The following is a 17,747-nucleotide window of genomic DNA, read 5'->3' as shown; positions in this document are numbered from 1 at the left end:
CTCAATAAAAAATATAATTGTTTAAAAAATAAAGTGAGTGATCATTACAATTTTAGATATAAAAGAATGCATATTATTAAAAAATTAGGGTATAATTAACACAATGTTATATCCATAGAGCAATATCCAGGAATGAGATTTTTTTTTCCTTTTAATTTTTTTTAATTTATTTATTTTTTGGCTGTGCTGTGCAGCATATGAGATCTTAGTTCCCTGGCCAGGGATTGAACCTGAGCCCCCTACACTGGAAGCACAGAGTCTTAACCACTAGACCACCAGGGAAGTCCCTCCTTTTAATTTTTAACTGTAGTATAGTTAGCATACAATATTATATTACTTTCAAGTGTACAACATAATGATTCAACATTCATATACATAGCAAAGAGAGCACCACTGTGATTCTAGTTACCATCTGTCACCAGATAAATTTATTACAATATTATTGACTAAATTTGCTATGCTGTACATTACATATCTGTAACTTATATATTTTAAAGCTGGGAGTTTGTAGTTCTTAATCCCTTTCACCTATTTCACTCATTCTCCTGACTCCCTTCCCCTCTGGCAAACACCAATTTGTCATGAATGAGATTTTACATATGTGAATTTTCTATATAATTATATTATTTCATTGAGGACTAACACTTTTTAAATGTAATATATTTTCTGGGTTAATAATTCTGTAATATATATCTATTTTTTCATAAACAGAAGTTAACTTCTCTTGATAAAGATAGGTCTTTAATAATTATAATATGCAATTAAAATTTTGAGGACAATTAGTACCTTGAGGATTTCTTGTCCTTGCACTGAGTACCCAAACAGAGTAGTATTTATGTTCTAAATTCAATTTTGAATAGTGCTTCTATATCTCTTTCCCTTTGAGTGTCTACCAACTATCACTTCTTGCTGCTGTCTTCTGACTAACTTCTAGCATCTCCTGTTTTCTTAACTTTCTGCCTTTAATGTCCATTAACCTGGGAAAACAAATGACAACTCTTGTCTGAAAAGTAGTTTTTTAAAAAAACTCAATATGAGTGAAGAGGAAAAAAAAAAACCCAAATGATACACCATAGCACACCCACTAGAATGCCCATAGACAAGAATATAGAGCAATAAGAACTTTCATACAGTACCAGTGGAAGTGTAAATTGATGTAACAATTTCAAAAACTCTCTGGAAATATCTGTGTGAACTGAAATCACATACATTTATCATACAGTAATTCCTTTCATAGATTTATTTCCAATGTAAATGAATCTGTGAACCAAAAGACAGGTATAAAAAGGTTCATAGCAGCATTTTTGGTAAGAACCACAGGCTGAAAAAAAGATAATGTCCACCAGCAATTGACAGGATAGGTTGTGGTACAATCATTCAATGTTAAAGTATATATAATAATCCAAATGAACAAATATTTTTATATACAACAAGGATAATAAGATATAGTGGGGTTTTATTGTAAAAAAAAAAAAAAAAAGAGAGAGAGAGAGAGAGCTACAAATGAGTACATGTTGTATAATTCCATTGATATACCAAACTCAGAAACCAGCAAAACTAATCTATGATGATAGAAGTCAGAATAGGGGTTTCCTCTTGGGACAAGCATGAGGGAAGAGATGGGAGGGGTGCCATAGGAGGTTCTGAAATGCTGGTAATGTTTTGTTTCTTGATTGGCATAATGATCATAAGGTGTGTTAAATCTGTCATAATTTATCAAGCTCTGCATTCATAATTTGTATACTTTTCTCTGTATATGTTATATCTCAGTAAAGCACATAATTATAAAGTTAAAATATTGTATTAAAATTATGTGGAAGACAAATGATTGTGTGGAAAGATATTCACACATTTTTTTAAATGCAATAAAGGTCAGAAAATATCAAAAGAATTTCAGAATGGAGAGTATAATCCCATCTTTTTACATTCACATTTAGAATGGAAATCATGGCATAGGTCACAGTCACAGGCACAGCTCCTTCATTTTTCATTTAGCAAGAACTAGAACTATTTGGAGACAGGTAGAGTAGAAATGGCTGAGACCAGGAGTGTAGTTTTGTGTGGCTAAGGAACAGATTTCATGGAAGGATGTGCTAGAGGGAATAAAGATGAAAATGGAGAGACAGGTAGGAACCAATTGGTGAAGAATTTGAATGCTGTAGAATGGGATCAGCATGTCATTTCACAGGTAAGATATTGTCTCTCAATGCTATTTTTGTCTATTAGATACAGAGGTAGTAGAAAATTAAACTCACCAAAAAAAAAAAAAAAATGTGAGCTGGATTTCAGGGGGAAATTACGTTTTTTTTAATGACTGCAGAATTTAAAACCCTCTCTGAACTTACCCCTGGGCAGTACCTGTCTAGACAAGGAGCTTGGAGTCCTTCTGGGGAAGGGGAAAGACCAGGATGAGGGATCTCATCAGATATGATCTCAACTACACCTTTGCAACAGTTCAAAAGATGCTGCAGCTTTCCACAAGATTCTCCAAATATATGATTAGCACAGAAACTGAACATTTCTGCCTGGTAGAACATGCACATTCACATCTATAAAAATTTATGTCTTTAGTCCAGCTTGCTCCTGAGCTACCTGCTTTGCTACTTTAAGAAAGCATCTGGAATGTAGAAAATGTCAGGTTTAAGTGTCTGGCCCCTCATGTGAAGGTAGTGCCCTCTGAAGGAATTTCAGGGCACAAGATAACTGAATTCAACATTACTATCAAGAATTTTAGGAAGGATTTCGATTGTGGCTGCAGAAAAAATGCAAATTTTTCTCCTTCTCAATATTCTACTGCATACTCTGATGGTTGAGAGCTAGGATTTAGCTCAATTACTTTGGTAGCAGTCCCAGAATATAAAACAGCTGACCCCTTTTCCTAGTCAAAATGTTTGAATTATGCCTCCCTAAACACATGACCAGGAGAAGGCAATGGCACCCCACTCCAGTACTCTTGCCTGGAAAATCCCATGGACAGAGGAGCCTGGTAGGCAGCAGTCCATGGGGTCGTGAAGAGTCGGACACGACTGAGCGACTTCACTTTCACTTTTCACTTTTATGCATTGGAGAAGGAAATGGCAACCCACTCCAGTGTTCTTGCCTGGAGAATCCCAGGGACGGCGGAGCCTGGCAGGCGGCCGTCTATGGGGTAGCACATAGTCGGACACGACTAAAGCGACTTAGCAGCAGCAACAGCAGCAAACACATGACCAAACACCTGAATATTCAGGTCCTATTCTGGAGTTGCTGGTCTTACCTCATGGAGCCCCAACTGCTGAATGAAGAAACAGAAAATCCAATCAGTTCTGTCTTATCACCTTCATCCTCATTTCCCTCCCTTCCTAGTGCACTTTGGCTCTAGCCACCCTAAATGACCAGTGTTGTGCAAACTTATTTTGTACTTTCATACCTCTGAGCCTTTTCTGATGCTGATCCCTCAGTCTAGAAAGCCCTTATAAATCCTTCCCATCCTATTCATCACTTGGAGGTCAGTTCGTTCTCGAGGCACGTGTCCCCAATCCAAGACACTTCAGACTGTGCTGTAATTCATTGCTTGTTCCTTCTTCTGTGTTTGTACCATATATTAACTGCCCCTCCATCAGAGCATATATTTTCAACTACTTTAATTACGAGTGCCTTAAATAAACAGGATTAATCATCTGTGACAGAGGAGGCACGGGCAACCCACTCCAGTACTCTTGCCTAGAAAATCCCATGGATGGAGGAGCCTGGTAGGCTGCAGTCCATGGGGTCGATAAGAGCCGGACACGACTGACGCGACTTAGCAGCAGCAATCATCTGTGATGGGCAGATGGTATGAGAGAAAGTACTTTTTTTTTTTTTTTTTTAGTGGAGTGCAGTTTTTTATTTTATTTTTTTATTAGTTGGAGGCTAATTACTTCACAACATTTCAGTGGGTTTTGTCATACATTGATATGAATCAGCCATAGATTTATACGTATTCCCCATCCCGATCCCCCCTCCCACCTCCCTCTCCACCCGATTCCTCTGGGTCTTCCCAGTGCACCAGGCCCGAGCACTTGTCTCATGCATCCCACCTGGGCTGGTGATCTGTTTCACCATAGATAGTATACATGCTGTTCTTTTGAAATATCCCACCCTCACATTCTCCCACAGAATTCAAAAGTCTGAAAGTACTTTTATTGAGACTCTGGCAGACAGGTTCAAATCCTGATCTCTTCCACTTGTCTTTGCCTGACTTTGGACAGGTAAATTCACCTCTCTGACTCAGTTTCCTTGTCTGTAAAATGAGAACCATTAAGAGTAGCTACCTCATAGTTAAGATTAAGTGATTCAAAGAGATAAGTGAAAACACCAGAAATAGTGTCTGGCACACAGCAAGTGCTCCACTATTCTTACCATTGTTTGATCCTACTCCAGAATGTAAGCTCTACACAGAAAGGGATAATCATTACGTTTGTACTCTGGTGTACCCCTAGTACCCAGTACTGTGCCTAGCACGTGACACATACTCAAGAAATATATGCTGAATGAGTGGATGAATTAATGAATCTGTGAAATTATTCTCATCTTCAGTATCCTCCCCTCCAAATCCTCTACTGCCTATTAGCCCTACACCTCACAGAAAAACTTCGTGGTGCTTCATTGAACATCCCTCGTCCCTTACCCTTTTGCTTTACCTCTGTTTATTACCCCCTTTCATGAATTCGCTCTAACAAGTTTGACTGTAGCAGGAACCACTCCACCAGCAGCTAGGGCCAGGCAGAAGTAGGGGGCGGGAGTGGGGGATTTAGAGCGGGGCGTGGCCAAGACATCGCAGAACCAGACTGCGCCTGCGTAGGCTGCGGCAAAGCCTAGCTCTGTGAGGTTTGCGGTCATTGCTGGCTGGTGTTTGTGTAGGAAGACAGCTCCTCTCACCAGCTGTCACTTCTGACCCGCCCAGCTCCCAGGCCTCTGGCTTTGGCTTTGTGCTGAGGCGCCAACACACCTACCATCCTCTCTCTGACGGATCGCAGACCTCCCCGTTCCTGTCTCCTGGAACCATGTCTCTGGTAAGCAAGAATGCGTGCCACCGCAGCGCAGAGACCACTGCAGATTACAGCGACTTCCAAGGTGAGATGCAGGCTACTGATGTCTCTGGGCTCCCCGCCTCCATGATAGTTCCTGATGCCCCCCAGGGCCCTCAGGAGCCGGTCGACCCTCAGGTTGCCAGCGCTTCCCAGGCTGCGCAGGACCCGAAAGACCTCGATGTGCTGATTGATGAGCAGTCCCGACGTTTGGGGGCGCTCAGGGTGCACGATCCTCTAGAAGACAGGTCGATTGCTTTGGTGAATTTCATGCGCATGAAAAGCCAAATCGAGGGGTCTATTCAGCAGACAGAGATGCTGGAGTTCCTCAGAGAATACTCAGATCAGTTCCCTGAGATCCTCAGACGAGCCTCAGCCCATCTGGATCGGGTCTTTGGGTTGAATCTGAGGGTTCTTGATCCCCAAGCTGACACCTACAACCTAATCAGCAAACGGGGTCTCCAGACCAATGATCGGATAGCAGAATCCCTGGACATGCCAAAGGCAGGTCTCCTGGCCTTGGTCCTAGGTCACATTCTCCTAAATGGTAACCGAGCAAGAGAGACCTCCATTTGGGATCTGTTGCTAAAGGTTGATGTGTTAGGTGAGCCCCAGAGGATCAACATCCCTTTTGGGAACACAAGGAACCTCCTAACTACTGACTTTGTACGTATGCGATTCTTGGAGTACTGGCCAGTTTATGGCACTAATCCTCTCGAATTTGAGTTCTTGTGGGGTTCTAGAGCCCACAAAGAAATCACAAAGATGGAAGCCCTGAAGTTTGTGGCAGAGGCCCATGATGAAGAACCCTGGAGCTGGCCAGAAGAATATAATAAGGCCCTAGAAGCTGACAAGGCCAAAGAAAGAAGCCAGGCTGCTGGCTTAGAGTTCTGGTCAGAAGACATTATGAATGATAAGGCAAATGATTTGGTCCAGTTGGCCATTAATGTCACAGAGGAGTTGCTACCTATACATCAGGATGAGCTATTGGCTCACACTGGCAAAGAATTTGAGGATGTGTTTCCAAATATCCTCAGTCGAGCTACTCTAATACTTGATCTGTTCTATGGGTTTTCTCTGATTGAGGTTGATACCAGTGAACACATTTACCTCCTTGTCCAGCAACCAGAATCAGAAGAAGAGCAAATGATGCTAGAGAGCCTGGGGAGACCCACTCAAGAATATGTGATGCCAATCCTGGGTTTGATCTTCCTGATGGGCAACCGTGTCAAAGAGGCCAACGTCTGGAATTTGCTTCGGGGATTTGGTGTGGATGTAGGGAGAAAGCATGCCATCACCTGCAAACTTATGAGACAGCGCTACTTGGAATGCAGGCCACTCTCCTATTCTAATCCAGTTGAATATGAGCTTCTATGGGGTCCTCGAGCTCACCTTGAAACCACCAAAATGAAAGCCCTGGAATACATGGCCAGGCTCTACAGAAAGCAGCCACAGGACTGGCCAGAGCAATATAGGGAGGCTGCTGAAGATGAGGAGGCCAGAGCCAGATCTGAGGCAACTGCCATGTTCTTCTTTGGCCCCATGTGAAGTCTGAGGGAAGTGTGTCACTTCAGTTAGGTGGCATCAATTAAAGGGGCCTGGGGAAATGGGTACTGGGCCCACAAATCAGAAATTGGGCAGGGTTGGGGTGAAAAGTACACTTTGTGCTTGCTATTTGTGTTCCATTTCTAATAGTATTTTCTTCCTTTTAATTTACCCTGAATTAGATTCATGATCAGTGTTTAAAAATAGAATTGCTCATTTGTCATTCCTGTCTTGTTTCATTATAAAAGTTCATATGGCTGCATAAAATGTAATATTTACATCTTTCTATGATGTGGAAGAAAATATATAGCTTTTCTTTAACCATGTGAAATAATGAAATGGTCTCATACAGGAGTTAAGTAACAACAGTGATAATATACACACAAGAAAAACAAACACAAAATCATTGGTCTGTTGATGTTCTCCCATCGTGTCTACTGTTTTATTTTTTAAAAATTACTGGCATTTACCTGTATTTGCTTTGTGGTTCCAGAGTGTAGTGAAAAATAAAAGTTTAATGAATTAGGCTCCATGCTTAAATACTATTTTATTCAACAAACATTTATTAAGTATCTGTCATGCTGTAAGCACAGTGCTTTATGCTGGAAATATAAGGGTGAGGAAGACCCAGTTGAGCCCCAGGGCTTAAGGGGGAGGGTCTGTGAAAGTAAACCAACAATTACATTATTGCTGTGGCAAGTGGTATAATAGGGGTAAGCTCAGAGATCTATGAGAGTTTGCAGGAGTAACTCCCAACTAAACTGCAAGTTGTGGGAGAGGACAGTGAAGGGTCAGGGGTGTCATACAAATGGAGGAGTGGTCACAGGTGGTGGCAGGGGAGGATGAGGTGGTATGCAGGACTAGAGACAAGTTAAACTTTAGTGACTTCTATTGTAAGACCTGAGGTTGGGAAGAGGGAGGGAAGGAGGGCTAGTCCATGAAGTCAGGGGCAGTATGTAAAATTGCTTCGTGGGATTTACATGAAGCTCAGGAAAACAATGTTGAATTCAAGTTAAGAGCAGAGTGAAAGAGAGAAGCCTATGGCAGAGATAACAAAGATTCATATTCTCAGAGAGTGGGTCTTAGAAATCAACAGTTTCTCCTGAAGGCAGCTAGTCTTGGATTTCCGTCAGACCTAACAGTCCACGTGGAGGAACTCTGAATGGCAACCTCGGCTACGCTGTTTATTTCTGCACTCAAGCCGTTAAGGTGAGTTTTAATATTTTAGTTCTCTTCATCCAGATCCGGGATCTCGCAGCTTCTAACCCTGCTCACAGCTCTTCCCTAGAGAGCCGGCAGCAGCAGCTAACAATTCCTGTAAGGGAGCCCTGGCTTAGTAGTATATTGTACCAAAGTCACCTCTAACGCAAGGTTGCGAGGGAAGAAGGGGGCTGCCTATCAGTGGTGTAGGTTTTATGCTTCGTCTCCTCCTGGCACCCATAAGCTTTCTGCCCTTTTATTCATTTAATCACTAGAGGCTATCCTCAACTGCCACCTCCTATCAGATGGAAGAGAGGACTTTCCACACATTTTAGTCAGTCTCAAGAAGAGAACAACACAATCGTCTAACGGGGGAGAGGGGGCAGGAAGAGGGGAGTTACACTCTTTCAGCCCCAAGTCCAGCAGCAGTGCAGAAGGCAGACTGGAGCTGCCTGCTTGGGGAAGTCACTGCGCAGGCTCACTCCGCGGTTGCCTGGACGATAGCGCCCCAACTAGTCTCAGAGATCTCCCCTATCATTGCATTCCCAGGGAAACTAAAGGCTAAGGGTGGAATTTCCAGTGACAAGAAAATATGTAACTGTAGAACTAAAGGGGTTCTTTAAAATAGGATGGAGGTGGAGTTGTGAGGCAGGAGAATATTCAATTAAAAATCTGGGACCTTGAAATAGTGTACGACTTCCAAGCTAAACTGAGAGCCCCTCATTCTTCAGCCTCCTTGGACCCTTAATTTGTACATGCTTGTGGGGTGGGGGAAGGGGGCAAGCTGATAAGCCCCAAGCTTTTCTTGCTCTGATTTTTTGGGAAATTGTTAAACTCCTGGATCCTCAAGTACATCAGTTCTTCTGGGGGCACCAGTAGAGAGAAACCTGCCAAGGGGAAGGTGTAGAATCTGGACCAACCATAATGTAAAGCTGCCAACTTTTTTAATACTAAGTTTATGCCAGGCATTGTGCTGGGTTCTTCATCTTCTTTAGCTCCAATCTCACCACCAGTTCTCCAATAAGCGTTTTAATAGTCCCATTTGATACCATGGGAAACTGAGGCTTAGGTGATGTGCCCAAGGTCACACAGTCAGTCAATGAGAGCTGGGATTAGAGGCTGCCTTTGACTACAACGCATACTGTTTACAGTGCATAGCATCACAAGCCTTTGCTATGTCCTTATTCAAATTTATTGACTCTCAAAAATACAAGGAACGGCTATACGCCAGGCTAGGAGGGGCTTAAGACAACAGCTCTCCAAAGGAGGATGAAAGTGAGGCTGAAATTTCTCCAGGCTCTTCTTTGTTCCATCACTCAGGCTCCATGAGAGCTGTAGGGGTAGAATTTGCATTTCTGTCCAGTCTCCCTACTCTGTCCTATGAGTCTTCCCCACTTCATTCTCTTCTGCTAGCTTCCAGCCTTATCTGCTGGCTTTTACCTAGGGAGCATCAAACATCACCATTTCTGAGCCTCCAGAAGTGTTGGCATTTTTTTTTTTTTTTTGGTAACCCTGAAACAACAATGATCTGATAGAGCTCCTGCCTTGCCCAGGGGAGCTAGGGATGCAAAAACAGAAGTGAATGTATGACAAAACCCACTGAAATGTTGTGAAGTAATTAGCCTCCAACTAATAAAATTTAAAAAAAATTTAAAAATAAAAAAATTTAAAAAATAAAAACAAAAACAGAAGTGAAAAATAGCTTCTGTGTCACAGATGCCACTTGTAGTCTCCCAGAAGTAACAAAGGTGAGGCTTGTACAGAACACATGCCAATGATAAGGGAAAAGGTATAGTATCTTATTAACTACAGCCATTCCTTTGAAGGTCATGAAAGGCCTGGATATTCTCCTTTATTCAAGTAACAAATTAGAATTAGCACCCCTTAGGGGACACACTTAGGGGTAGAAATGAGTGTCAGGCAAGTAATATTTACAAAAGATGTTTTAATTACTCTGAAGTATTAAACACAATCACCAAACCTTTAGAACACTGGACCAAATACCCTTCTTATCTCTGTAAATTAATTTGTAAAATGGTACAGTCTGAGTTCATTTGCAGACTCTTTGGGCTATTGATACCCACCAGGTATTGAAGTTTTGGCCAAGGTGGGGGTTGCAGAATGGGTGTTGGTTAGATATGGACTCAGTATCCTATATGTACAATGCAATCCAGAGTCCCCTTTGATCCGTGATTGGGATTTGTGCTGGGGAAAAAGCATTGAGAATATATGCATGTTCAGGATTTCCTTGGTGGCTGGTAAAGAATCCACTTGGGATGCAAGAGACTACCAGCATTGCAGGAAACACAGGTTCGATCCCTGGGTTGGGAAGATCCCCTGGAGAAGGAAATGGCAACCCACTCCAGTATTCTTGCCTGGGAAATCCCATGAACAGAGGAGCCTAGCAGGGTCCATAGGGTCTCAAGGAGTCAAACAGGACTGAGGGATTGAGCACACAGGAGCACCCTCTTATGGAGAGAATGGGCAGTTATGGAAGCCTTTTCCTGCCCTTGTCTTCATCAGTTTCAGTAAACTTATTACAAATAAGCATTACAATCCAAGGAAATGTTGAGCTGGACTGACAAATGTGGACTTCAAGGCAATTCTCCTAGCCCCAGGATTACTATCCCTAAACTCTCCAATACCAACAATCTATACCAACGTGCAAGTACCCTTCACATTTAGACAAGGACCCCACAGTCTTGTCCTCCCTTCCTAGAGGGTATCTCCATGCAGGGAGATTTCTCATCCAACAGTTTCTCCTCCCCTTCCATGAGTACTCAAAAATGTCTTAAGGAATTTTTTGCAGGCAAGGTTTGAGGCTAGTTGCAAATAAAATTGGAAAAGAATTATCAGAGTAGGTCCTGCTCCCTGAGATACTTTGTTCTAGTCCCCATATGAACATTCTAAGCATAAGGAGGTGATAGTATATCAGAATGGCTATGAACTCTGGATCTGGACAATGCTGGCTCTGTCACTTCCTAGCCATATGACCTATGCAAGTTACTCAACATCTCTTTCTAAACCATTCAAAGGTGTTTTCAAGAAATTGATAGAAAAGCACAGGTTCACACATTTATTATTTGATGACATCTGAACTATAACCCAGGCCAATTATATCTTAGTCTAGCAGTATTTACATCCTACATCAGTGATTTTAAGACTGCTAATTATCAACACCTTGGTAGCTGAGTTCAAATGAATACTCAGTTCTTAGACTTACTAGTGTTTGTTTACTTTAGTAAATATTTCAGGTGAATATTAGCCCTGGATAGTTTTGAATTACTGAGGTCTAGTTGCATTGGTAATATACTCTTTACAGGTCGGGCAGATCCCCTAGAGAAAGAAATGGCAACCCACTCCAGTATTCTTGCCTGGAAAATCCCATGGACTGAGGATCCTGGTAAGCTACATTCCATGGGGTCGCAAAGAGTCAGACATGACTGAGCGACTGCACTTCACTTCATCCATAAGACACTTTTTAGGAGCTCAAGTGTAGTCTCTTTAAGTAGGCCTCAGTGACCTACAGATAATCATCTGCTTTATATACCACTCCAGGAGGCCCAAATAGTGAGGATGACTTCTCGTATAAAGTGGCAGGGTTAGAAAGGGATTTGGGAGCTGAAGCCTAAAGTCTGAACAGCCTATCCCAAGCTGCCTTTCTCCTGAAAGCACTTGCTTTGGCATGGGTTGGCCAGGGTAGGGCATCTGTTCTCTGAGTGTCCACTTCCTTGAAATATAGAAGAAAATGAGAATGTAGAAAGGGAGGACACAAGAATATCATTGCTTCTGAAGCTGCCCTCTGTTCTCAAGCCTCAGCCACACTTCAGAAAAGCTTCCTTGCTGGTAAGGGCTGAAGGCTACAAGGTACCCTGGAATGGGCCCAATCTGGATTGCTCTCCTTCTGTAATACAAAGAGGATTGCTGTCCTAGAAGAAGATGTTCATTATTCCAGGGAAGCAGACCACCCTGAGATCCAGTTGTGGAGGCCAGGTATGGAAAACTGGATGCACACAGGACTGCTCTCCTTTCTCTGGATTGGAGGCAGGGTGGGGGAGAGTATAAGGACTAGGATGGAGGAAGTAAATAGGGGGAGCTTTGGCACAACTGTTAACCATTTATATGATGTTTCCTCACACATATATGGCCATGGACATCCTCATAGTTCCTAACAGGGACATGCTGAGTGAAGACAAGTTGATCAGTAGATCTGACAGGGAACAAACTGGCCCCTGAGGTCAATGGCAGCACCAAAGTATCTTGTATAGATGAACTTCATTGCTAATCCCGGAGAAGGCAATGGCAACCCACTCCAGTACCCTTGCCTGGAAAATCCCAGGGACGGGGGAGCCTGGTGGGCTGCTGTCTATGGGGTTGCACAGAGTCGGACATGACTGAAGTGACTTAGCAGCAGCAGCATTGCTAATCCTACCAACAAGGAGTCAAACCCAGCTCAGCTCAATCTTCAGGAGGTACTTCCACTTAAGACTGTCTTGGCCCCTGAGACTCACCTATACTGGAGGAGCACCTGGCTTGTCCAAAACCCACCTGTTTCAGTTTAACAAGAAATTGCTGAATGCCTGATATATGTGTAACATATACTGGCCTTGTTGTATTGAGACACAGGGATGATTCAGATAAGGCCCCTACCTTATCTGTGTTCCAACTATATGATCAATCTAATAAGATTTTTATTTCAATGTGTACCTTTTTCATCTCTAGAATTTCTAATTGCTCTTTCTCAAATATATCTTAAATTTTAAATTAAATTTTAAAAATAAATTCCAGTCCTCTTTTCATCTCTTTAAACATTTTAAGCAGTCTTATTTTTTTTTCAGTTCTTTGTCTATTATTGCTTATTTCTTTAGTTGTAAATTCTGCCTTTTGGGGGTTCTGCTCAGTATCTAATGGCGAGTTTTTGTATGGGCATTATAACTTGTATCTGTATGCTAATCTTTAGCTGACATTATCTTCTGAGAAGCTCTCTAAGGCTGGCTCTGCTGCCAATTTCTCCCTCCTGGGGAGGAAAGATGGAGCTATGTGCTATCTGGTGCAGCTGTTCTACCCCTAGTCCTTCCAGCACAGACACAAAAATCTTTCTGAGCTTGTAGGCTCTCTAGAGCTCCCCTAGAGAGAATACTTCCTGCCTTCTCCCGTACATATATCTTTGAAATATTTATTCAAATCTCTGCTGCCCTTTATGACTCAGTGCTCTTGTAATTTATTTCTTTTATGAATCATTAGTGTCATTTAAATGGGATTTTGGAAAGATGAGGGAAAAAACAATATAATCCCATGTCGTGACCAGAACACAATTTTTATTTTAATACATAAAAGTTGGAGTCACTGCAAGTATTTTGGTTATACTTGTTAATATAATTAGAGTCCCTCCATTCATTGAAATGGTATAAAATATTTGGAACTGATGGTGTAGAGACTATTATTAAAGAATATAAAATTATGCTTAATATATATTGTTAAATACAAAATGCAAGCTGTGAAACAATAGAGTCAATATTATCTTGTAAAAATGTATATTTAAATAATGAAAATATATTTCTTTTCAAATTGATGAATAGTGGTGTGGTAGACAAAATAATACCTGCTCAAAGATGTCCACATCCTGTGAATACATTACTTTACATGGCAAAAGGGACTTTTCAGATTGATTGAATTAAAGATATTGAGTTAGGGAAATTATCTTGGATTATTCAATGGACCCAAGGTTAGGACAAGAGTCTTTATAAGAGGGTGGCGGGAGAATTAGTTAGTAGTAGGGGATGTGACAAACGAAGCAAGGGTTTGAAGTAATGTGAGAAAGGGATCCTGAACCAAGAAACACTGACAGCCTCTGGAAACTGAAAAAGCAAGGAAATAGAGCCTCCCTTCAAAGCTTCAAGAAAGAACTTGTCCTACTGACATTTTGACTTGAGTCCGATGAGACTGATTATGAACTTTTGAACTTCAAAATTGTAAAATAATAAATTTTTGTTGTTTTAAGCCTCTAAATTTGTGATAATTTATTACAGCAACAATAGGAAACTAATACAAATGCTTACTAGAAGGCAGAGAATTTTAGTGTCTACTTTTGCTTGAAAAGAAATTAACATTCAGATAAATAAGGCAAATAAAATACAGTGCTTAAAGCAGCTGAATCTGTCCATAACAATGAGACTCTGGTGTCAGCTTATGACTGTAAAAAAATTTAAATGTTGCAATACCCATGTAGGAGAATACAGAAGGAAAACTGGAAGTACTTACATGTCTCACAGAAATATAAAGTGATAGTAGGTTGTATAGGACTACATCAATTACTTCAAAAATTTTAAGGAAATGCTTGTGTCCTGTACACTGCAGTTTCATTTCTAAGAATGGATTTTGAGAAAACATTCTTGGATGTGAGCTTACATTTGGTTTGAAAGTATCATCCCAGGCTTAATTTAAATGAGGGAAAACACCAACTAAAACCAACTAAAAACACCAACTAAACTTTTAATAATGTTTGATTGATAAGGAAAATAAAGATTGTCTTATGCAATAGGATGACATACAGACATCAGAAGTTATGATGTTCAGGTTCTTCTCTGATGGTCCAGTTACTAAGACTTCACGCTTTCACTGCAGGGGACACGGGCTCAATTTCTGGTCAGGGAACTAAGATACTGCATGTCACATGGCACAGCGAAAAAAAAGTTGATGTTCAATAATGGTTAATAGAAAAAAAGTCTGTTTAGGAAACAATACCAACAGTGTGACTCAATTTCTATGGAATAAAAGAGAACTATTTCTCTAGCTACATTATAATCTTATTTATCGCTGGTTAGTGGCTTTATAGGTGCTTTCTATTTTTTAAAAATATATTCTAATATTCATTTTCTTAATTTTTCACAGTGGAATTACATTTGTTCTAACGAATTGAAGAAAACATCAGAGGCACACTGTGATAACCTCTTTCTTTCGAAAAGTGAAGAATTCAAATGTTCTGAATGAGGGTTGGGTTGAGGAGACAATCTCTGATGCTGTGGGTGGGAGCATACACATGAACAGCCCCTTTGTGAAGTGTCTTTTGGCAACAAATAACACTTCTGAAGATTTTCTCAGGAAATAATCCAGCAGAGAAACATAGATCTAGCTATATGGATTACATAGAAATATTGATGGTTCATGATAAAATTTGAAATGATTTTAAAACCAAAAATTAGTTACAGAAAATAGGATTTGTTAATTAATTTGAATGAAATTCTGTCACTGAATAGGAAATATCAGAAAAATATTTAAAGGCACATAAATTCTAAAGATTTATCATTTTGTAATAAAAAGCAAATATTTGGCATGATTATATTTCTGTAGAAATAAACATATCTACACAAAATGTATACAATGGAAAGGAATGTTCTCAAATTAAACTTTGATCACATCTCTGTGTTGCATGTAATTCTGGTGATTTTCTAGCCTTCTTATCCTGATTTTTATTTGTCTACAACAAAGTACTTTCTCTTGTGTAATAATATTTTTAAAGCCTGTATAAAACAATAAGGATCAGGTCGTTTTAATTAATGAAATGAGCACAGACTCAATGTAATTAATGATGCCCAATGGAAGCATTCACTTGAACACTGTATCACATTACCCATGAGACCCTATATTGGAGCAACATCAATGAAGCCATTTGGCAGCATTTCATTCAAAGCTCTGAAAGACACAGGCACTTTCAAAGTGCCATTTAACCTTGAGAAATCTTTGCTCATAAGTAATTCTGAATATCAGCACAAATGTAAATACAAGGATGTTCTACTCACTACCACGTATTCAAATTGGGAAACCTTGAAAACTCAACAGCATTGGAGAGGGTTGAGAAAGTATGAATCAGTCATGGGAATTTAAGGTATTACAAGCACTGCAAATTATGTCATGGAAGAATTTTTAAGACATGGAAAATTGAAAACTAGGGTTTTAAAACATTTTAAAATAATTACTGAAACACAGAAAGTTGCAAAGTTGGTACAAAGAGATTCTGTATACTTTTCACCCAATATTTCCCACTGATTATTACTTAAATATATATAATATAATATCAAAATCAGGAAACTGACATGGATATAAATGTTTAGTTCTATATCATTTTATCACATGTAACCATCACCACACACAAGATATAAAACTATTCCATCCAAACAAACATTTCCTTCTTGCTACCCCTTTATATTCAACACCCAGACTGATTTTTCACCAGAAACCCTGCAGGCCAGAAGGAATGACAGGATTTAAAGTGATGAAAGGGAAAAATCTAAAACCAAGATTACTCTAACAAGCAAGGATCTCATTCAGATTTGAAGGAGAAATCAAAGGCTTTACAGACAAGCAAAAGTTAAGATGATTCAGCACGACCAAACTACCTCTACAACAAATGCTAAAGGAATGTCTCTAGACAGGAAACACAAAAAGAAAAGGCCTACAAAAACAAACCCAAAATAATAAAGTACATGCTAACAGGACCATACATATCAATAATTACCTTAAATGTAAATGTATTAAATGCTCCAACGAAAAGACACAGATTGACTGAATGGATATAAAAACAATACCCCTATACATGCTGTCTTGAAGAGACCAACTTCAGACCTAGGAACACAGATCGACAAAGTGAGGGGCTGGAAAAAGATATTCCTTGCAAATGGAAGTAAAAAGAAAGCAGATATGCAGATGATACCACTGTAATCGCAAAAAGTGAAGAGGAACTAAAGAATCTCTTGAGGAAAGTGAAAGAGGAAAGAGCTGACTTGAAATTCAACATTTAAAGAGCTAAGATCATGGCATCCAGTCCCATTACTTCATGGCAAATAGAAGGGGGAAATGTGGGAATAGTGACAGATTTTATTTTTGGGGGCTCCAAAATCACTCCGTGGACAAAGACTCCAAACATGAAATTCAAAGATGCTTGCTCCTTGAAAGGAAATTAATGACAAACCTAGACAGAGTATTAAAAAGCTATGGTTTTTCCAATAGTCATGTACGGATGTAAATGTTGGACCATAAAGAAGGCTGAGTGCCAAATAACTGATGTTTTTCAACCATGGTGCAAGGAGATCAAACCAGTCAATGCTAAAGGAAATCAACTCTGCATATTCATTGCAAAGACTGACACTGAAGCTGAAGTTCCAATACTTTAACCACCTGATGCAAAGAGCTGACTTATTGGACAAAACCTGATGCTGGAAAAAATTGAAGGCAAACGGACAAGGGGAAGGCAGAGGATGAGATGGTTAGATAGCATCACTGACTCAATGGACATGCATTTGAGCAAACTCTGGGGTATAGTGGAGGAGCCAGTCTATGAGGTGGCAAAGAGTTGGACACGACTTAGCAACAACCCAATATCATATTTCTATAGTCTCCTAGTTTCACTCACTTATCCTAAATTGTTTAACTTAATTAGGGCCCAGCATTTTGTCAAAAAATATGGATTTTGGCGAGTTAAAAAGGACCATGAGAGAGCGTGGTCTTCATTTACAGGATCTTAGAATCTTAGGCTATTCAGTCAGGACTGTAAAGGTTTTACATTGTAAATAACAGGAAATTAAATCCTAGGGTGGATAAAACCAAGTCTTAAATCATAAGCTTTGTTACCAATAGAGTTATGAGTCAATCTCAGGATTCAGTTGATTATATCAGGCTCCATCTAGTAGGATTGCCAGTCAGCAGTTAAGAGCACTTACTGTGAGTCAGACATTTCTCTAGGCACTGGGCATGCGTGCCTCCATGCTCAGTCACTCAGTCGTGTCTGACTCTTTTCAATCCTATGGACTGCAACCCACCAGCTTTCTCCGTCCATGGGATTCTCCAGTCAAGCATACTGGAGTGTGTTGCCATGCCCTCCTTCAGGGGATCTTCCCCACCCAGGGATGGAACCGACATTTCCTGCATCTCCTGCATTGCAGACCGATTCTTTTACCC

General features: G+C 40.4%; 1 protein-coding gene and 1 non-coding gene across 2 annotated transcripts; one reads left to right on the top strand and one right to left on the bottom strand.

The window, feature by feature from the left end:
* Positions 1–209: 209 nt before the first annotated feature.
* Positions 210–282, bottom strand: TRNAW-CCA. The gene has a single exon. It is a non-coding gene; the product is annotated as a tRNA-Trp (tRNA).
* Positions 283–4,833: 4,551 nt separating this feature from the next.
* Positions 4,834–7,120, top strand: MAGEE2 (MAGE family member E2). Its single transcript, XM_043897706.1, has one exon. It carries the CDS (start codon positions 5,025–5,027, stop codon positions 6,594–6,596), a length of 1,572 nt encoding a protein of 523 aa, XP_043753641.1. The 5' UTR covers positions 4,834–5,024; the 3' UTR covers positions 6,597–7,120.
* The last annotated feature ends 10,627 nt before the right edge of the window (positions 7,121–17,747 follow it).

This window comes from Cervus elaphus, chromosome X, assembly GCF_910594005.1.
Source record: "Cervus elaphus chromosome X, mCerEla1.1, whole genome shotgun sequence".
NCBI lineage: Eukaryota > Metazoa > Chordata > Mammalia > Artiodactyla > Cervidae > Cervus > Cervus elaphus.
This window is presented reverse-complemented; position numbering and strand designations above follow the sequence as displayed.